Source organism: Molothrus ater, chromosome 2 (assembly GCF_012460135.2).
Source record: "Molothrus ater isolate BHLD 08-10-18 breed brown headed cowbird chromosome 2, BPBGC_Mater_1.1, whole genome shotgun sequence".
NCBI classification, from domain to species: Eukaryota; Metazoa; Chordata; class Aves; order Passeriformes; family Icteridae; genus Molothrus; species Molothrus ater.
Window position 1 is genome coordinate 64,740,141 of NC_050479.2, and position 23,312 is coordinate 64,763,452.

Sequence of the window (23,312 nt, forward strand, 5' to 3'; positions counted from 1 at the left end):
CCCAGATAGATTTCATTTACTGCAATGGATCCTCTAGCTGATCAGGGGACTGCAGTTTCAAGGTTCCTAGTGTGGAAATCCTAGGAATTTGTAAAATAAAAGGGTCAGAAATGCCAAGATGGAAAAGGAAGGTCAAAATCTAATCACATTTTCCTTCCTACTCATAGGAAGGCAAGCAAGAGAAAGTAAAAACATGGAAGACAGAGTCAGTAGGTCAAATATTTTTATTTATGTCCTTTCTTATTTGTGACCATTGGTCATTAATTTTAATTGCACAGACCAAAATTAGCAATTGACTTTAATTTTCATAAACTACAACTTCTATAGCTTTTGCATTTTTACCAAGAGAAGACAAAATAATGAGTAAGTCTCTACATGGAATCAAAGATAGGAAGCAACTTGTTACTAATCCTCATGCAAGCTACATGTTATTGGAGGCTGAGGTCGAGCGTTATTTCAGGAGAAAATTCACTCTTATGAGTAGGCTCTCAAGCTAATTTATAGTCCTTTCACAACTGATGTAATTTTCATATATTAGATAATAATTACAGGCATATTAAGCAATATTAACATTATTAAACAACAATGAACAGCCGCCTGAAGGTATAATATGGCAATGCAAAATCTCAGTACTATAAAGAGACTTACCTGGTAATTTTCCATTAGAGCTTTTCTAAGCTTGTGGAATTTTTTGTCTTACAGGTCTAGAGATTTTAAACAGAATAAATCTAACATTCATATTTACAGAAATGGCTGGCCCAAGAACTCCAGGGACACTTACACTTTCTATAGCAACAAATTACTCCCATTTGGAAAAGGAGCTATTGCTTTATTGTGGCATTACCACAGAAGCTGCTTTCTGAGTGCACTGAATGCATTTTGTGCAATGAGTCTTCCAAGAGGCTAAAATGTATTGCTGCTGCTCTATGTCTTGCACTTTTGCAAGCATACACTAAGCTCAGACTTGGCTGCCACTAAGTATGTATTTTATATGTGGACTATTACTACTAATAAAAGTAAAACAAGTTATTCAATATGAATGACTGCTCCTCTCCCTCTTGATGTACATAAAAGAAGCCACATATAATGTGAGACTAAACTCAGGCAACTGTAATAACTCTGTGGCACTCCTACAGTAACAAAGAGAAGAAAAAGCAAAATGCTTCCAACAAAACAGTTTGCTTAAATTATCCTTTAAATGAAACAAAAAAACCTAGTCACAAATCCATTTTACTAACTTTTTGTTTCCTGAAGGTTTCTCTTTAACAATATTTTCCTAAAAAAAAAACCTATGTTTAAGGAATTGGCACATAATTATCACAAGACCCAAAGGAGAACAAATATCCTACTTATTTTCCTCTTTTCCTGGAAGCAGAAGTCCCCTAAATCATAACTCTGTAATATCAGAGCTTCTACACAGGCAAGCTTCAGCTTTTACCAAAGCAGGAAGGAAATGAAAGCTTCACTTATGGTTTTCTATGCATCAGACTGGGACATCTACACTCCCCAGCTCTACCACAAAATCCCAAGTCATGTAAACCATGAAAATCACTTGTGGATTATGAACTGAGTAAATACTTGTACTAGAGCAGATGGATTTTTCCATACATACAAACAAACAAAACAAAAATCATGTACACGTGAGGGAGGAATGGCCATACTGCTGTACAAACCACAAACAACCTACGTTGTTACTGGTCCCAGACTTAGGGGATCAGCATGTTTCAACTGATACAAGGATTCTTACTGAAAACAATTGCACTAAACCAAAACCCTTCCAGTAAAACAGAATTATAAAAATAATTTAAAGCATTAACTTCCAGGTTATATACAAGCGTGTAGTTCAAACATTTCTTTTCCTTACAGAAAACACCAGATAATATATTGCAAAACAACACAAATTTTGCCTCAAAGATTTTATCAATAGGATTTGCAAAAGAGCATCAAGTACTCTGAAATGATTTATGAGCTGCAAAGTGATGCATGAGTCATTCAAAGTGTATCAGTTGTATTAAAATTTCAGTTATTGGTCTTTACTGATGGCAGGCTGAGAAAAAGGGTGAGAGAACAGACAATAGAGCAAATAAAAATATTTGTGAGGTCATAACAGACACTGGTTAAACCTGTAGTAGAAAGGATTATATACAGCAAGGAAAAAAGCTTTTCTCCTTTTTCAAAGAGATTGCACATTTTCAAGGTCCACTTCCATCAGAGAAATACATTAAAATAATTTTCAATCTATATTCTATTTTCTGGCCTATTGAAAGTATTCAAAGACACAGGAAAGACTAGACTTCTGCCAAGCAGATTAAAGAAAACTGCATTCCTCCATATTTTAACTATACAATTACACATCCAAATTCAAAGCAGAAAAATAATTCAATGCAAATACTCAAGAAATACAGAATTATGGATTCTGATTAATCTGGGAGACGCAAGACTATGAAAGGAGTGCCTGAACTTGATGAGGAGATCTGTGTAGGATGGTCTCTGGATCCTTGTATTCATTTGAAGGATCCATCACAGCTGCATATAACTCACTGTAAGCCCTGCAGACGAGTTCTGTTGACTGTTTTATTATCTGCTCTCTAAAAACCAAAACAACATAACATAATTTGCAACTTGTAGGGAATATAACTGTAGTACAAATAAGGAATTAAAGATATACATTAAAAATTAGCATTAAAATTTTTTAAAAAAGAGGGCTCTTTCTCTCTGTATATTGTATCATACACAGATAAACTCACATCTATGACCTGATAACCAAGACGGAGTTTCTTTATTTCTACAGTCAAGCAAAAGCTAATAGAAGGATTTAATTTGCATACATCAGTTTCCCACCTGCAATCACCTGTATCCTTTAAAAGACTGATAAACTTAGTGATCTATCTTCTACCTCCAGTGGCTTCTCACTGTGTTTGTAAATACACACTTCTTTTTCATCTACTAGCAAATATATTCTATTTGCTTTATCTTGACAGCAAGATTCCATTATGATTCCATAATCAGAAAAAACAAGTGATAGTGGTCAGAGATTTAAAACACAACCTTTTACCAACAATGCTATGAAATCTGTGTCCTATTATTTTCTCTTGAGATAAATGAGTAAGAACACAGAGACTGAATGCTAAATTTAAATGGGAAGTTTAATATTTTTTAAAGACAACCTAATAATTTTATTTTACATTGCCCATTGAATCAGTTTACTTTAATCATCATGGTGATGGTGCTTACAGTAGCGGATGAATTTTTATCTATTAGGAACAGCAGTTGCAACTATTCTACAGCCAAACCCATGCAACAGGAACTCCAGCAGAAGCTGAAGAAACCAAGGTAACCACAGATTCAGCCCTGCTGTAACATGGAGCAGAGAAACAAAGACAACAAAACTGCATCCACTAAAGTCAGGGCTGAATTCACAGACTGTTGGGAATTGACAAGTTAAAGAAATTTCAAAGATCAAGTACAAAAATCTTAGTCTTTACAGGGAACATTAAGGAACAGAAGCTATGAGAAAGCAGATTAGAAGACCAAACCTGCATTTTATTCTGACACACAGTATACAGTTTTTTATATACTGCCTCAACTGCCAGTACTACTAGGTCATTAGAATGCCTGAAAAATAGACTGTCCTTATAATAGCAAATTCAAACCCACTATTATAAGGGAAATATATTCAGGGTGTTCAGGTAAGACAACTGTCTCTGACCTCAGCTTGGGATCACTAAGGTACTATAACATGACAATCTTTTATGAAAGCATTGCACACTGAATTTGTGTAGAACTAATGCACCAAATGAAAAAATAAAAAGGTTTGTTAAAATATTCAGAGAACAGAACAGAATCACATGTGTTGTTCAATCAAATAATGTCAGTGTCATTAATCAGTACATTAGGATTTCAGTTGCCATAACAACGTGATACATTTATTACTAACACAAATGGCAGCACTTGCTAAAAATAGTAATTCCAGCATTCAGTTTCTGTGATCCAACACGAATGAAAAGAGCTTTTCAAGACCAACAACCATATGAATACATAGCTTAAGGCTTTTTGAATGAGTGAAGGAATTTAAAAGACAAGAGCATGCACTGGTAATGTTTGAAGGAATGTTCTTCACAGTTGCAAAGCTTAAATGATATTGCCCATGAGTATATAATACACTGGTCCCTCATCAAAGCATGTGGTCTGATTCTGAGAACCAAAGCCCTCAGAGGTTACAGATCTCCATTATCTGATTTCATGAAAAATGTCTTCAGAATTGAAAATTTAACTACTATAGCGAGGGATTAAAATTATAGCATTGGTTAAATGTTTTGTTTGAATTTTGAGAAAATTCAGAATTTTCAAGGCTTATTTATTATCAAAAATATTGACTATCAACACTGATTCTACAAGCATCACTGGAAATGGGTATTTTAATTTCAGAAGGATTGCTTGTGTTTAAAGCTAGTTGTTTGAAGGCTAATGGGCTAACTGATTTATTTTGTTTTCATTCTGAGCAGAACTTAACCTATAGCACTGATTATAGCAGGTTAATAAACTTCTGCATGTTAGCTAATTTGAAGCAGCTATAGCAATCACCCTCACACAAGGCTTCCCTCTTACCTCTCTACTGTCCCTTGCTGCAAGATGCTATGAATTCAGCTTAACATGTGCTGAGAGGTTTAAAAAACTTATCAATGGGATAGGCTAAGAGTTCCTACATAACCACTTTATCTTGGTTCCTCTGACAGAAGGATTGATTAAGTTCAAGTAATTTCACTGTGCCAGAGTCATTATGGTAGCATAGAGTCTACCTCTTAAATTGCCTCTGTGTTACCAATGAAAAGTTGAGGCTTTCAAAATACATTTACTGTCATTACGATTTTTAAATAGACCTACATTTAAGAAAATATATCAAGAGCTAAAATACAGGTTTAATGCCCTGACACTGAGAAGCAGAAATTGTGATGTTTCAATGACATTACTGGTCAAGCTACCCTGTTTGATCTGTACAGAGAGTAGAGCTCTCCCTCAACAGGGTCAGCTCTGCCAGCTGAGCTGTGGGAATGGTAAATCTGGCAGAGACACTCAATGCCAGCTGAAAAACACCAGCATGTGGCCAGTCATGCTCCACCTGTATGGTGTGACACTGGAAGGCTTTGGATGAGGAGAACCTGAGCAATGCAGCACAACAGCCTGGCAGCTGGACTAGCCAATCATTGTAGGTCCCTTCCAGGCTGTTCTATTCAATGCCCAACAATAATTATTTTTCCCTTCACACATCACTTTTTAATTGCAAGATGCTGTAATACAACCCCACTGAGGACAAGCACTAGTAATGAAACTCCAAATACTGTTGCATTATGTAAAATGTGATGTACTTAGTTTCTAGTATATTCAGTTACCTACATTCTTCACAAAGTGTGAAAAATAATGTCAAGGAAAGTTTTTGATCAGTGCAACATATAATTCTCTGAGTTTAAGTACTACAGAAAGTCTTCATGTGGTTCACATTTAATTGGAAAGAAATTCACAGCACTTTCCCTAGCCTTAGGGTTCAGTTATAGTCAAAAAACAAGGTAAGAGATAAATAATAAAGTTCTTACTTCCATACTTCAAAGAAGAAATCCCTGAAAAAAATACATTAGGTGAAAAGTAAAATAATCTCAGCAAAATATTCAATGAGACAGAATGCCAATATTCTACAGCAGAAGACAACGAAGGTGAAAATTCTAGAACTGACAAAGTAGTGGGGATAAAAGAAAACTTGGAGAATTATATATTTCACCTGTCTTTGGTAAGCTTACAAAATAGTTCTAAACAAATTTACAACTAAGTTGACAAAAAACTGCTGACACAGCAGAATATGTTCAAAATGTAATTCATCTTGATGGTGTCTCTTAAATCAAAGGTAACTACTTCAGAAAGTTACAGAATTAGATACTCTTCACTGCTTGTTCAAAAAGAGGAGAGTCAGAACACAACTGAATTGTGACCTGAAGGACAATGCAAATATCATCACCACTGATAACTTGAATTCTCATCATGATTCACTAAAACCTAATCAAATTAATCTTTGTGATTGTGATCATTATTCAGGCATAACAGAAATTCAGAGGCAAGGTACTTACTTCACAGTGGCACTCAGAAGGAAATTCAGCTGGGACATTAACAGACTATCTGGAGCAGACAGATAGCGATCGAACTGAGCCTGCGAGAGGAGAATGCGGGATCAACACTGCTATGGGATCAACACCTTGCTATTACACAAAAATAGGTAAAACCACAATTTCTGAAAACATCACTGATTACATTAAAAGACATAACTTAATTGTCCAAAACAAATTACTGACTTCAGTGCTTCTGCCACCAAAATTTTGTTTCTGACTTAGAGGCATGTGAGTGGAGGTCAAATAATGAGAATCCAGCTTCAATAATTATCCATCTAAGCTTCCTATGCATCTGGTGCAGGTACTTATACATCACTGAAGATCACACCGAGTCTATTCGATGCAGAGGGAATACAAGACAGCTTCAGAGCTATCTTCTATCTATTCTGTCCAAATTAGACATGTTGCTTGATTCTTTTTGCATGTTTCTTTTTACTTTTTGGCAGGGAGTCACTGCTTATGCTGGGAAAAATAAAAAGCAAATCCTTCACTTCAGGCTTCTTGAATTGCTTCTAAGCCTACTTTTCTTTCTCACAGAATATAGTGATAAGAGCAGTGATTTGATTCTAAGAAAAAAACATTACTCCCATCTTCAACAGTCAATCAGAAAAACTGTGGCTGCCCCATTTCTGTCAGTGTTCATGGCCAGGCTGGATGAGATTTTGAGCAACCTGGTCTAGTGGAAAATACTCCTGGCCCATGGCAGGAATGTTGGAAGAAGATGGTCCTTAAGGTCTGTTCCAACCCAAACCATTCTGTGACTGTGTGGTCAAATGGGTGACTACTGAGAAGATGAAACCAGGTCTTCTTACAGGTGAAACCACAAGGAATACTAAACACGTATTACACTAAGAAGCATTTTAATTAGATAGTGAGACGAAAAATTCTTATCAGAAATGTCATCAAATATTGAACAGATTATCCAAAAAACCTGTATAAAATCCTTGGAATTAGTCACTAAGACAAGGCCCTAAGTAAGTTTATCTAATGATGGCAACCTTCCTGTTCATTCATTCACTGAATGAATATTCTCAGGCTGGTAAATACTAAAATCCCCATCGATCCATCATTTAAAACATAGACAAAAATGAGTAATGAAGTCACAGTTCTTACAAATTAATTTTTTGGGGTTTTCTGTCCTTGTTTGGAAAGCTTGTTTCTGTCCTTGTTTGCTGAGAGGGGTGTGAACTTAACAAGCACCCCATTTGCAAGCATGCATGAACAACTTAAAAGGCTGGAACCTGGAAAACTTTCAAGCATAAAAGGGAGACAGTGAATCTGCCTGCAGTACTCCCCCCTAGTTTAAATTCTGAGAAGCCAATAGATTTGGCTGATAGATGGGATTTATGTGGGTTTGATTTCAGCATACTTGGTTCCATTCTGGTTAAAGTGTCTTCATAGAAGATGATGTTAAGTAATGAAAAAAATAAACAGCTGGATTCTTCTCTTAACTATTCAATGGAAATTATTATGTACCACTACAGATAACAGTGCTACTTATGTATAATTTAAAGAGAAGGTCCCAGGCTGCAATCTCTAAATTTGTTAGTCTACAAGACCACGATAAATAGAAGATATTTTAAATGCAAAATTCCTAAGTTTTAATAAGAATGCATGCTGATATGAGTAAACTACTGAGTGCTCTGTGCCAGAGCCCTGTTCATCCAATCAGCTTGGGAATTACTGGTTTAAATCCTGAACAGAAAAAAATGGGTTACACTATCATAGTTGGGATGCATTCAACATACAAGTTTTTAAAAAAATCTTTTAAAATCTCTTTTGTTTCCATGGGTGTGTACATACACTGCTGTATGAGGTCTTTACTGTTAATCTTTTACAATAAAGGTAAATTTGGCTGAGGAGGAAGAGTGAGAGATTATACATTATTGCCTACTGAACTGTGGTATTGCTATCTCTATGCAAAACAGCCTTCACACACTCTAAGAAAAAATATCAACTGATAATTTGCTTTAAAATATATTGTAGCTTTCAACTTAAAAAAACCCCATAACTGTGACATATACCCAGAATCTAACTTCTGAGTAAAGCTGAACTATTTGCATAAAATCAAAGCCTTAGGACTAAGATTATAAATGATAGCAGAACCTATATTTCAAAGCATAGAGGCAAAAAAAGAAACTTTGGTGATTAAAACTAATTAGAGCTAAGTATTTGCTTTTAGCAATTTAAGATGACTCATGGGACAGCATTCTTCTAAGTAAAGATCTGCTTCTCAAGGCTTAGAAAATAATATTCTACTACTACCTCTTCAGAAATAATTTATGTATTTATTACTTCAAGTGGTCAAATTACTACAAATGAAGAAAGTATTCCCAGACATGCAATTCATCTATTCCTAAAGACTAGGACTGATTAGATGAATATCTTCTACAACAGATGAGTATCTTCTAATCACATAATTAACAGTATTCTTTACCATCTTTACCTACAGCCATCACCACCATAATATGAAAGTTATAAATGCTTACCATTGCAACCTTCAGGGACACGGAATCCATACTTGACAAATTTGAAAGAGGACCCTAAGAATCCATAAGCAAACAAGGGGATAAAAAAAGGTCATACTAAAATACAGAAAAAGATAAATAATAAAGTCTACAATTGGTTCAGTAGTTAATTTTTATTTGGTCCTGCTACAGGATCTTAAATGTTTGGAAACTATCACCATTTCAGTACTGAAATGCTGTTAACAGCTCATTTGTATTCTACCATCCCCTTAAACTAAAAGCTGAGAATACGGAATTCTCAATACATCCTTTCAAAACCTTTTCTTCCTTCTTCACCATTAAATAAAGCCAAAAATAGCCCTCCACAAGGTCCAGAATTAAAACTGAATTGCAAACTGGCTACATCCCCTTGGCAATCTGGACTTAAGAGACAACAACCTTGCTCTATCTATCTGTTCTTGGACCATGAAGAATTCAGACCTGCTTCCCAGTAAACTTCTGTGCTGGTATGGCAGTACAATGCACAAATGCTGCTTACCCCCCTAGCAAATTCTGTGACATCACCACCTCTGCAACCAGGCAGCTGTACAGAGAGAAATGAAAATTGCTACATCCCATTAACAACCTGCTCTAGTCAACTTGAAATTGGTTTTAAAACAGGAGCTAGGCTTGTGAATAGAAAATCAAGTTGAGTTATTAATCAGATTATTTACACATTCATTTATTCATCTTTATACATAAAAATCTGTTGAGTTTAGGCACGTTATGCAAAATTATTAGCTGAAGAAACAACATAAAGCTTTCCAACAGAGTTCTGCTTTCTCCAGAAACACTATTTTTTAATTCTACAAAAGATCACAAAAGGACATAAGCACAGCTGAAGGGAAGAAGGGCTGTATTAACACCTACCACACTGCAACTGTGCTTCACAAGAAAGGGAGAGCGTGAGCTCTGAATTCCAGTTTTCAGCTCCTCTAAGAAATCTCAAGTTTTCACTTTGAGAATCTCACTGTCTTGGTACTAAAATAGCTACAGCAACAAATAAGGGCGAAAGAAGAAACTATTTCAAACTACTACTAAACTCATCTGTCAGTTTTCCACAGAAGAAAACAAGCAGCAATTACCAAAGGCATGCAGCTATCTATGGACTCCATGCGTGGAAGCAATGAAGAAGCTGAATGCTGCGTACATACACAGCAAGTCTAACATGTCCTAGGTGCCATGGGAGTGCTGGTATTCAGACTCAGAGTGTACAAGACAGGACTGTTGCACACCAACCCTGCCAGGCCTCCTGAACACACAGTAAAAAAAGCTGTAGCTGCAAGGTGCCTGTGTCTGATAGTCCTGGTCCCATGTGAAAAACCAACATTACTGAACCTCTGCTTTCAGATGAAGGTCAATTTGCAAAAACATTAATGCCAAAATTCTACTAGTTGGCAAGAGTGTGGTACCCCCTTTAACATGTAAATTCTGTAAGCTCACCTGCTCTGGTTTGTGCTGCTGCAGAGCGTTATAAATGTAACTCAGACCAGCTCTTGTTAGCACGTAGGAAGCTTGCTCATTTATGAGTGTATCTAAATGAGCTTCAATCTGAAATGTTAAGCATAAGGTATTTATAAAGAGTGTGTGAGAATATTAAATGTAACAAGTTCTGGGGTTAAAATGTCTAGAAACACAAATAATAAGAAAAAAATACACAAATAAGGAGAGTGATCAACAAACAAGGAAATACTACAAATACATACAGCGTAATTATTTGATCCATTTAACATCTTTCATATAACGAGCAACCAATAATAAAAATGCAGAGAATTCTTTCATGTCTGACTAATAAAAGAACCTATTTTTTTGTATTTGTAAATACAACACCACCAAAAATGAAGACTGTAGCCTTGATCTTAAAAATTCCTATATAATTTTATTTTGCTATAATTCTTTGAAAGTATGTTTAAAAACCATTCCATTCTTACTGAAAATACTGACAATAACATGGAAGTTTTACAATAAACAAGAAACAGTCTTTCATAAGGAAAATAAAACTGAAACTAAATCATACTCAGAATTGATTTTAAATTCAATACTGATAAACATGTATTTGAAAAAAAGTCAACTGAAAGAACAATAGACAATGATATTACAGTTATCTCCTTTGTTTTAATTATCTTCATATGAAAAAACTTGTAAGAGTATTTTACATTCTTAATATAACCTTTACTTTGCAGGAAAACCTAACGCCTAAATCCAGTCACAGCAGCAGCAATCATTTTTCAGTTTGAGCAGTCTCAGAGAGACATTTGGTTATATGTACATTATTACTTCATTTTTACAGATAACTACCCCACAAACTTTTCTTCCAATCCTAAAGAAAAGAAAAATATTATAACATATTAAAGTCTAGTAAAAGGTAAGATTCTTTTGTCTGATACTTAAAGAGTTCACCTTTTTACTTCCTAAAATTGTTTAGAAGAATACACATTCCTTTTTAAATCAGAAGGGAAATCTTAATATTTCAATTTGTAGTTTTTAACTGTCTTAGTGAGTTATTTTTCTATGAAAAATGTTTCTCCTATTAAATATGCCATTCTAACTCCACTTGAATAAACTACTTATGTATAAAGATTTTTTTCAGTCTGTTCCTGTAATTGTAAAATGTTTGAAGAAAGTAAATGGTATTAAATGTGTAAGCTTCAGCTCTACTGCTTTTCTGAAGAATAAATCAATTGCAACATTTACTGTGAAAGGAACTCTGATAAAAGAAATTAGAAATAACCAGCCAGTTTGGTGAGGTTGTCTGTTTGCTTGTTTCAGAGCTAAAAGGTGCTAGAAATTCTGATTAGGATTAGAAAGTGAAAAATGGCTCTCAGCCAATCCTTGCTGATCCTTTCAAATAAGAATTTGTGACTTTTTTCAAGCCCCCCAGCTCCCAAGGCTGTCCTGAGATAAACTGCAGACATATTCATGTAGCAAAATATAAATGGGCAGTGGCCAAGTTTTTTTAAGTCAACAGTTTCTAAATTTTAACTTCCATTTCAAAACTGCACCATGTATGAACTACTATCCCAGGATGTGAGGGGAAACCAAACAAATGAGAAAAGAGAGGCAGAAAGCAGGACTGAAGCAGTAACTTCAGCAACACACTATTCTAGTACAAAATAGATTATGATCTTACAGTAGATGATGAACTAACTGCATGATGGAATATAGTCAGACATTTGGCTGTGATTACAATTTCCATTTGCTTCTTCTCATACAGTTTGCAGATAAATATTAGAATAATTATGATAATGAAAATGTTCACTGCTCTGGATTTATCTGCAACTAAACCAAACAAACCCAAATCTTGTACTAATTTTTTGTCTTGTTTAAAATGAAACATGCTATCTGCTCGTGGTCTCTGATAAGAAGCCCTCTTAGCCCATTTCCCTGATTTTGATAATGTTGGCTTTGGGCTGATTTTAAGATAAATATATTCACAGCACAACTTACAGTGTGCAAAAATCAGTAATAAATTAATTTTCTTTTGGGGGTGCTAAAGCTTACCTGAAACTGCAACATCTCTAGACGTTTGTCAGTGAATTCAAAGAGAGCCAGAGTAGTCTTCATCATGTAAAGTGAATTTACCATGTAGGTTGCCATATCAGCTGTGCCCAAATTACTAGCAGACATAGTACACATCTGTAACAATGGATCTAGCACACAAGACAGAACCTAAAACAGCAAACACACAGAAAAGAGGGAGGGGAGGGAGGAAATCATGTCACACGAGGCTTCTAACCTCATTCTGTCTCTATCACATATTTATTCCCCAAAGTAGAATAAAGAGGAATGAGAGTTTCCAACTGTGAAAGCAGTTTTCTACTGGATTTGTCAGCAGGTGATCACCTACCACAGTGATGGGAAAAGTATAAAAACCTGACAAGAACAGATTCCAGCCTAGCAGGAGGAAGAATAACCCAGATTAGATAATTGGTAATTGTGCAATCTTGAGGGTGTATTTACTTAATGGAGTAGTAATTGGATAACTGAATTTAGATACTGTGTTAAGAGTAGCACTCCATACTCAGCTGTAATTATCCATATTGTTAGTCACCCTCTTATGCACATTACAAACTCTGGTTTGACAGAGAGCTCCAAAATGGGACCAGACAAAAAGATTAATGTTCCATCTACCTTTGTGTACTGAAGCTAACTTACACGTTCTTTTTTTGCCCCTCTCCCTCCTCTTCACACACACAAAGCAGTCAAACATTCTTGTACCTGCACAAAGTCAGCCTGACGGGCATCCAGTGGAATAACAGATGAGTCATGAGATGCCAGAACCTCCCGTAGCAAGTTAAGTGTCTGATTTAGAGCAGAGCTTGGGCCAAGATCGGGAGGTGGGAGCTCAACCTGAAGAACAAGATTATTTGTTTGTGGGGACTTTTATTAATCTCATTTACAGCAAATACCATCCAGTCTGTCAGGACAAATGCAATGAGCTAATAACAAAATTACATATAGGAATACAGAGAAGAACTTTAATTTGACACTGGACAAGTCTAACATATTTCAGACAGTAACTGCCGGCAGCTTTCAGTATAACCATATAATTCAGTGCCAAACAAGCAACACTGAATTTCTCATTTCATTCAGACTATACCTACTTTACCATTTGGAGAAACCCAAACTCTACTGGTTTAGGCAGTGAAAAAAAAATACATTTACTAGATTAGGTGCCAAAGAGTAGCCACCTTGTTGGCACCACTGAGTTCAATTTAAGCAGGACCTCCTGCAAACACTTCAGAATGTAGTGCAGGCAGAGCTCTGGGAGATGAGAGCCATGCTGCAGCAGTTCTTGACTAGACTGCACAGCTCCTGTGATACTGAGTATGAGAGCTGCAGTCACAGATGTAACAGTCTCAATCCCCAGCAAGCTCATACCTTGTCCACTGCCAGTACACAAATGAACTGCACACAGGCTAACTCATGTACACCTACATGAACAGCAAAGAGACTACACAAACTGACATGCTGGCTTATGCAAAGGTAAGAAGCAGGTAATGCAGATGTTTAAAAAAATAAAGAAACAAAGTTTGTGTATAATAGGAAAAAAAATATACTTTCCAAGTCAAATTATGAAAATTGGACCCCCTGAAATGGACTGAAACTCGATACTGTTTTTAACCCAGGCTCATATACTTTAGCCCTTTCTTTGAAACCAGCAAATACTCAGTAAACCCTTAACAAAACATTTGTAGAAGATCTAGCACCCCTTTTTCCCAACACTCATTTCTTAGGTTCTACTCCAAACATAGCTGCATCTTTTTGTCTCCAATGCGGCCTCAAACTGGCTTCCTGCTGCCTCCAATCCCTTACTAACCTCATTTCCTTCTCCCAACAATCCACTTCCACCTTCTTCTGTTCTGCCTGTGCAAGGGCAAACAGATGTGGCTGGATCATGAGGGACTAAGGAGACCCTCAGCGATACAGAGTAAGTTAAGACTTAAAGGCATTATCTCTCCAGAAGGAGGTAGGGAGAAGTAAGTTTGGATGGGACTGGCCCATGTGAATCAGTCTGGGTATCTGGCCACAGAAGAGCAATGCAGCATGCACTTCTGCAGTGCTCGTAAGGCTCCAGCTCTAAAGAAAAGGCAGCAGCTTTGGATGGCTCCAAGTCCTGGGCAACATGTTCCATACCTTCCCAGATGAGAAATACTGATAAATGGCATAGTAATATGGATGCTTGAGTCTTTACAAAAAAAAAAAAAATCCAAGGGGTAGAGGCAGATGGCCAAAGAAACCAAGGAGAGCACAGCAAATATCTTTAGAGCAGAACATAACAGAGTCTTCTGGAAATGAATCTATACCTGATGAACATGCCAGCAAAGAAAGAAAAAAAACCATCTCTCTCTTTGAAACCAGGCCAAACTTTCACACTTATGCTTTGAAACATTTGAGATAACATACATGTCCCAACACTGTTACCAAGACAGATTTAATGAAAACTTTTTCATCCTTCTGAATAGAAAATGTTCCTCTATTCTCACTTTCCAAAAGAGAGTATACTGAACTCAAAGAACTAATGGAAAACTAAAACTAATAGGTTCGGAGAACAGTTGTTCAGTCCAAGCAGTCTTGAAAGCATGAAACAAATATTCTAGCAATAAAGTAACAGAAAAAGGCACTTCAAAAAGAGGCACTTATTCAGTGTTGATCACAGTAAAGTTTACTGAAATTTACAGCACTGAATGACTTTTTCTTTCTTCTTGTTATTATTAGGGCTATTGATTGTGTCCTGAACACACCATTCTCAGACTTGAACTGGACTGTGTTCAGCGATAATTTGGCATTACTTTGAGACTAGTATAACCATATACTAGTTTGATGGAGTTTTCACTTCCAACACACACATAGATCATGGCAATTATAATTCCAGGCTGCTTTGCACAGAATTTTTGTCTCCTGAGGTAGCTAGTGCGCAGAAGTTCTTAAATTAGCTTCATCTTTCACTTGGCTGTTGCTTTACTGTCCACTGTCTTCTAGGCAAGAGCAAGGAACAACAACATGGAAGAAGAAAATATGGCAAGGAAAAAAAGATTTATTTTAGATCACTAAATTTTATTTGGGTTACCCTGAAATTCCTGACTACTGCAATAGAGACAATATTATCAGTAAGTGGAAAAAGAATCAAAGTAGTGCTATATTAATTTTGAAAATTCTAACTTTTGACAGATGAATACAAAATGAGGGCTTTTTTTTCAAAATCAAAAAAGAAGGTTTAAAAACTGACACTTCAAATTTATACAGGAACCTACGGACTCCAACTCATGAGCACTAATCACTATTCTAATAAAAAAATAATTGATGCCCTGAATGTTTTACAGGCACTAAGAGATCATTATAATTTATCCCATTTCCAGAAAAATAGGTTTCAAATACGTGCTGAGTTCTACTTTTGAAGTACCTCTTTCAGATGCAAGCTAGACAGCAGCTAACTAAAACATGATTAGGAAGTTCTGCAGCAGCAAGTTCAACTGCATTAAAACATACTCTAACACAGTATTAAGTCTCTAATTTGTTTTGACTACCAGTTCAGTCATACAGAAATTATGCCAAATAGCTCCTCAGCCTTTCAAAAAACCGAAGAAATTGTCCATTTTTAAAATCTAACATACAAAACTGAAATGAATTCTGAAATGGGTACTGAAAGTTGTATATAAGCTTTACTCAAAAAATTTTATCTTCTTTTCTGCATATTCATCAGTGGGGAACAGATACAAAGCCACTAATCTTCCTCCAAACATATAACAGAGCAGGTTCCTCTGTCTAGAAGAGCAAGTAGCTCAAAGGATGTCTTATAGAATTTTACAAACAGCAAAGGAAAATACAGAAAAAAGAAAAGGCAGCATCAACAATTGAGAAGTGTGCATGAATGTTGTTTCCCTTTCTCATTCACATTAAAGGTTACATTTTAAAAGAGGGCAAATTTTCTTCTGCAAATACTGCACAGTTGATCATAACTTTATATACTGCAGTACTTTAACATTAGAAAGTTAACAGTTACAATGCTCAGGAAGGGAATGGAATACCTCCCACACAAGGAGAGGCTGTGTTCTGCCTGGAGAAGAGAAGGCTCACGGGGGATATTGTAAATGTGTGTAAATATGTGAAGTGAGGGATCAAGATGGAGCCAGACGCTTCTCAGTGGAGTCCAGTGACAGGTCAAGAGGTAATGGGCACACATTAAGACACAGGAAAACAATTTTTTACTGTGAGGTTAGTCAAGCACTGGAGACAGCTGCACAGTGAGATTTTAGAGTCTATCCTTTGTGATATTAAAACTTCAGCTAGAGCAAGTCCTGGGGAACCTGCTCTAGCTGACAGTCTGTGTCATGAGCAAGATGGCCGGACGAGATGGTTTCTAGTTTCCTGCTGAACTCATCCATTCTTTATTTCTGTGATACTACTACCAAATAAAACAAAATGGTAATTTAAAACACAGAACTCCACAGAGAAAGCCCTACTTACAAGTCTCAAATGGAAGGTTAGTGGCTTTTGTAAGAGCCTAATCAGCTTTAAATACAGCCTTTTAAAAAAAACCCCACTGGCTGGATCCAAAGTACTACAGAGGAGAACCTTGTAAAAATGTTATGAATTTTTCATGCTGTCAGTTAACACTGAGCAGCATCAACTGCAGAGTCCATTCTCCTCAGCTGAGACAATATTCACCAGCACTCCAAGAAACCTGAGCGCGCGTCTTATCAGAGAAGCTGTTTTAAGATTTTCTGGTCCTATTAGGATCCTACCAAGGTCAACAAAGTAGAATGCCTAATGGCATGCTTTTCTTTTCAGCTATCAAGCTGGTCTTGGAAAAAAAGATAACTAGGTTTTGCTTTGTTCTCATGGATCCATTTAAAAGCACAATAGCATTCAGAACACAACAATAATAATCAGTCTTATTCAATCTGCCCCACATCTGATTTCCCAGAAACCTAATAGGTTTCATTCTGGCAGGAATCAAATTATGAAGGACAAGTTTACAATTATTCCCATGCAACGTTTTAATATCTCTCTCACTGACAAACTTAAAAGATAATGCAATCACAGCATTTAATTAGCATACATCTACTCTAAAAAGAACAGCATTAAGGAATAACAATCCCAAAACTTAATTTGGGATACTCTACTAATAGTCTTCTAACAGCTCAGACAGCAGATGACTGGAGTTTGGCACAATCTTCATTAGTGCCCTTATGATAATTCTCATTCCATTTTATTAAATGTTTGCAATTATTCTTTCCTTTAATAATTGTTCTGGAACACTAGTGAAACCAGAGGAAGGACATGTGGGCTTGCAAATTCCCATTCTCCTAATTTAACAGGTGGTCCAATAAAACATGCTGACATCAGTTGGTCTAACACACTTGTTAAAATGCCTCACCAATGGATTCATGATATTAAATAACTCCCATACTGAGGGGACTGCAAAAGCAGTCCATCCACTCCACTCCATTAGGTACTCTGAACTTTACTTCTAGTTTCATTGGAAAAGTTTCTGCCATTCTGATGATTATTTTCATTCACTGTTTTCTCCTGGATTTATAATCTTCTGTAAAGAGGTAATCTGTAATGGGCTGTTCTTAGAATCAGACAACGAGTAACACAAGCAGAATCCTGAATTCCTATACATTTGTTTTATAAGCACAGAGTGATAAGAAACATGGAAAAGGATACATAAGGACTTCAATGATAATTCTGATCCACTTTACTAGCACTCTTGGTAGACCCATGGCTGGGTCCAAAAAAGCTAAAAAGCAACTAATACAGACCCAATTTTTTTCAGCATAAGGACACCAATACTGGCGCAAAAACATTCTAGTTCAACCAAGAACCAGAACAAATCAATTGCTACCAGAACTAGAAAGTACTGGCAAGAATGCCCAACACTGGCTCTGAAGGGTAAGAGCCACTAAGGCAAAAGAGAGACAGCATCTGCAGTGAGCTGATGCACCAAACTTTCAGCGACACAGGAAGAGGCTGGTGATGCACAGTTTCTGTAGGATGTCAACAATGAGCTCTACAGCAGCCTGAGAATCTCAAAGCCATGAATAGCATTTTAAATCCTAAAAAAAAAGTGGCTTTGCAACAACTGTTACCAATCTTCGTGACAGGTTTCAAGAAGTGTCCGAACCAAAGAGACTCCCTTGTGTACGGCATTTCTTTGATAACAATGGATCTGCTTTCCAGCAGTCTGCTGAATATTTCTGTCACAGGGATTTCAGCTCAAACAGAGCTACCTGAGAAGCCAGAATGAGAACACCATAAAAAAAGCTTTCTCAGAACAAACAGTTTGAAGTTTAGAGCTGCTGAATATTTTGTTGTCAGATTCCAACCAGGATGCTTGAGATTTTCTTATGTAATGAAAAAAAAGTTCACAGCAAAGTGCTTCTGGGCAAACCAGTAAGTATTCTGAAGTAACCAGGGATTTCCCTCTATCATTTACACCGATGGCTTGACAACCAAGAGAGAAAATCCTGATCTAAGACTGCCTAAAAGCTTCCATACACCTCCACACTAGTGACACTCCTTATGTAATATGGGACTCTTCTCAAAAATAGATGTGAAGAGGAAGCTATTTTCTTGTCCTAGAAAGAACAGCCTGAAGTCTCAGTTTCCCACTGTGCTTTAGAAATTAAATCCCAGGCAGATTGAAGACAATGCTCAATTCAAGATAATCAATAATCTCGGGAATTAAATTGTCTGTGGCGATGAGGACATCCAATTACCACCCTGTCATCTGTCCGCATCCTAAGGCTGGGATCTTGAGGAGTTAGCATATTTAATGAAACCTGCTTTGTCTAAAAAATATTCCCAACTAGCTATACTTAAGTGAAAGATTTGCTTAAAATCATATTCTGATCTCTCAACTACTAGATATAATGTAGATATTAAAAAAGAGAATTATCAGCAACAATAGATGACATTGAGGAAATATTATTGTTAAAATTGTCTCCTTGACAGGCCATTCACCACTTTCCAATAATCTAAACAGAAGAGGCACTTAAACATGTAGAAATAGAAGAATTTTTACTTCAGAACATCCCATTTGCATTTTAATGTATTTCCAAAATTATTCAAATTATCTTAAGGATCATATTTTAATCAAAGTATTGGACAATTGTTATTCTTTGAAAAACAGGCTTATCAATGCCTTAAGATGCATAATCTAAATTGAAGTAAGAAACCACAATTCCCAGACTGTTCGAGTGAAAAATAATTTACTAATTTTCCCAGCGAATATTCTCTAGCTGCACACCATGAACAGCAATGAAGCTTTTGTAACTGGCTATGTAAGCACAAAAGGTCTATCTTCCAGGGGATAATCTTCTCTAAAAATGAAAAAAAAAAAATCTGGAAACAATTGCATTACATTCATAACTGGCAAGAAGCTGGAAAAAGGCTGGGATGTGAAAAAAATCCTACTAATAGATATACACAATTTTGGTCTGAACACGCATTAAAAAAAGCATGGTAAAAAGCAACCTTCAGTTTCCTCAAAATGTAAAGGCATTGTGACATTCACTACTAAATTTACAAAGACAAATGAAAAGGCATAAAACCTGCTTATCTGTACACTAACACAAAAAACTAAGTAACAAGAGAATTAAATTTATGATAAAAGAAACATCTTTATCACTGGAAAATAATGTTTCTCTAAGTGTAATCAGCCTATAAATTTTGTATTTTTATGAAGAAAAACTAATTTCAGTCATGAAGAGATAAAGCATCATTCTATCAATTCAGTAATCCACTCACAAAGGGTAATAAGGTGCTACAGAGGACTATCAAAAACTCAGGTACAAGAACTACACATTAGAACAGGAAGATTTCTTCTCAGACAAGATTTCTTCTTACCTCACATTTAACCTCACATTTATTAACAAATTAATAAATAATTGTGGAAGCCTTTGTTACCCATATATCTAACAGTCCTCTAAATCTCTTTAAAAGCTTTTGACCTCAATTATATTCTGAGGAAAGATCTTCATAGGTCACAGAGGCAATGTAATATTGTCGACATTTCAGATTTGATTTATAAATGTGTTTCTGAGAAAGAGCAATATTATGATCTTTTCCCATTACATGGTAGGCTCGGTATGTCATTCATTACTTGTAATAAAACACCACTGAAGGTGGCAGGGCAATCACTGCCTTCATTTAGGGCCAGTAAAAGCAAATTTGACTACTTTATAAAACAATGACAGCATCTAGAACCAGTTACATGCAGACTGGGGGCTGAGGGAAGAGGAACTAGAAGGGCAAAGAGGAATACACAACCTTCTCACAGTGACAACAGAAAGAACACATACTATTGACTAGGGGATTATAATTCCTTTATCATTCTTCTTCTGATTTCTACACATTTCCAAGCTGAAAACAGTGTATCACCCAAAACAACACCTCACAGACTGTGAGTTATGCAAGTAGGAAAATCATGCTGGATCTTAATTAAGTATAGATGTAATACTCAACAGGATAAATAAATAAAAAAGAGATGAATAAAGAGATGTTTTCAAGCCAAGATTTTTTTTTCTTAATCACTTTGTAAGCAAAGAGCAGTTATACATTTTTGCTATGGTCCATAACTGATTTCTTTTCATATATGGAAAATTTACACAACTTGATTCTAGCTTACATATTAGGAAATAAAACATTTTTTGGTAAATTCATGTTGTCCTTGTCCATTGCATGCTTTAGGAACAGCTTTAGCTGATCCCTGAAGAAGCATTAATAGCAAAGGAACTATAAGATCCTGCATTCAAATGGAAATACCCGCAGCAACAATGCATTAAGAGGACTTTAGCAGTATGGACTGTGGGTGGTAGCAGCTAAGGAGTAACCCAATGAACAAATCAAACCACTGAAAGGGGTCACTGGGGTATCTGGGAGAGAAGAGGAGAAACAACTGCTTCTTTGAGAAAGTCATTCTCCAGCTCCTGCAGTAAGACAGGAAATTAGGACCAGACAGACTGTGCTGAATGAGAAAACTCATTTGGAATCACAGAACAATACTGACAAAACTCAGAAAACCTAACTGAATGGCCAGCAAATTACAAGTCTGCATAAAGAATAGTTTCTGGAAAATGAAGTATTTTTTTTTTTTCCATTTTTTGTAGGTTAAATAATTTAGAAATGCATTTACAAATGTTACAGCAATCTTCATGTGGTAAAACTACTTTTATAATAGACAGAAAAGCCCAAATTTTTTTTTTACTTAGCTTAGCATTTTGGGATATACCTTGAAACTTCAAAAAAGGAATGATGCACTAATACAAATGACACAGCTCAATTGCCTGACTTTGCTCTATTGCACTTAAGAAAATTTCCTACTTTTGTTTCTTCTTGCAGATTTTAAAAATATGTAAACTGTTCTGCCAAAGAATGTTGCTAACCACAGGATTTTAGACACATATCTACAAAATCTCCACCATTATTAGAATTAAAATATAAACAGCAAGTTTGTAATGTAGTTCTATGACTAAAATATCGAAAATACAAGAATTCAACTTTAGGAAAAGCTGACGTATAAACCAGCTATTTACCTAGTAATCTTACTAGACAAAAGGGAAATGCAAGCATGTTTTGAAACATGAAAGATGTACAATTTTGAAACAAACCTTGTCCATTAGTTTACTTGCATGAAGACTCAGGCTATTAAAGAATATTTTCTTGCTCAACATATGCATTTCTTCAATTGTTGTCAACAGTGTGGCTGCACTGTTTCCTACAATACCACTGAAAAAAAATTAAAACTATTTAATGATCTAAAGGAGAAACAACATGATAGTCAGATACTTAAGTATCATTAAAAAAATATTATTTTCAAAGTTTAAAATTTAGAACAAATAATTACAGGGAATAATTCTCCATAGTGGCTAAGAGATAAGCTGACTGTAAGAACAAGCATCATCAAGTAGTCCTTAAGCAAATATTAAACACAGGCTATCAAACTTGCACAAACTTTTTTCTAGAGTACTAAAATTTACCAATTTTTGCTTTCTTATGCAATAAATCTACTTCTGTTATCAAAACCAAATTACATAACAAAAAGGGTTAACAATATTCTATCATACTGCCTGTTAGGGATAGCATTACCTCTCTCATTTCTGCACTGAGATGCTGGGCAACTCCAAAACTGTAAGAATTCATGCCTTGCTATTCTGAGTGCTAAACTATCACAGTTAGCACAGATACCACATAACCCTTAAATGGCACTACAGGACTATGCTCCTCTCACAGATATACCCTCCCTCTGCCTATAGGAATTGCACTTTTAAGCCACAAACTGTCAGTGAAAATTCATTGGGTCATAATAGGACTAAACCTCTATCTCAATTTTCAGACTGTAATCTTGTGTTTAATAGATCATTTTTCAAACTGATTTTTCCTTTTATTAGTAAGGTGCACCTTCCCTATGCAGAGGAAATTATTCAGCTAGTAGAAGGTACTTCAGTGGTTTTTAAACACTGTGCTGTTAACAAGACAGAAACCAACAGATAAGACTGACTAAGATCTTCCATTTTAACATCACATTTTCAATTGCACCAAGCTTCATAACCATGGGGAAATGCTAATTTTGGAGACAGAAAAACAAGACAAACATATTCCAGGATTTTTGTACAATAAAATTAAGAATAGGCCTTACATGTGTTCTACAATAGTCCTGCCATCACAATTGAGGAATTTAAATAAGCTAGGAGGTGCCCAAGAACCACTTATCCCAGTCTGCCCAACATCTGAAGTATTCTCAGACAGAGAAGCTCAACTAGTGATATTAATGCTTCAAATTCTCAGCAGTTCAGTCCAGGGCTGTGGAGGAAGATTTTTCTCCTACTTCTCTTTTTAACCAACATGAACTACAGTATATGCCACAACATATAAATGATATATAAATTAGCAGCTCTGGCTTATCTCCAGTTCCTGTATTCCTGGTGGCCTCTAAGAGGTTGGAAGGTGATCAGTGCATCTTCAACACTGAGATAAGGGAGTGCATAATTAGGGAAAAAAGTTATCAAAAAGTTATGAAAAAGTTATTAAAAAGAAAACAAAACAAAAACAACAACAAAAAAAACAACCAAACCAAAAAAAATCCCAAAAATCTGAAGCAATTTTATTTAGTAACATTTTCTCAAAGGGGACTTGACTTTGT

The 23,312-nt window shown here is 35.9% G+C and overlaps 1 protein-coding gene across 3 annotated transcripts in view; it reads right to left on the reverse strand.

The window, feature by feature from the left end:
• Positions 1-206: 206 nt before the first annotated feature.
• Positions 207-23,312, reverse strand: part of COG6 (component of oligomeric golgi complex 6) — a 55,449-nt gene continuing 32,343 nt past the window's right edge. For all 3 annotated transcript variants that reach the window (XM_036378751.2, XM_036378744.2, XM_036378761.1), the window contains 7 exons: positions 21,781-21,898; positions 12,881-13,012; positions 12,164-12,331; positions 10,106-10,213; positions 8,645-8,698; positions 6,117-6,196; positions 207-2,588 (listed from right to left, as the gene is read on the reverse strand). In XM_036378751.2, coding sequence (XP_036234644.1) covers positions 2,441-2,588; positions 6,117-6,196; positions 8,645-8,698; positions 10,106-10,213; positions 12,164-12,331; positions 12,881-13,012; positions 21,781-21,898 — 808 coding nt within the window. In that variant the 3' untranslated portion in view covers positions 207-2,440. The remainder of the gene's footprint in view (positions 2,589-6,116; positions 6,197-8,644; positions 8,699-10,105; positions 10,214-12,163; positions 12,332-12,880; positions 13,013-21,780; positions 21,899-23,312) is intronic.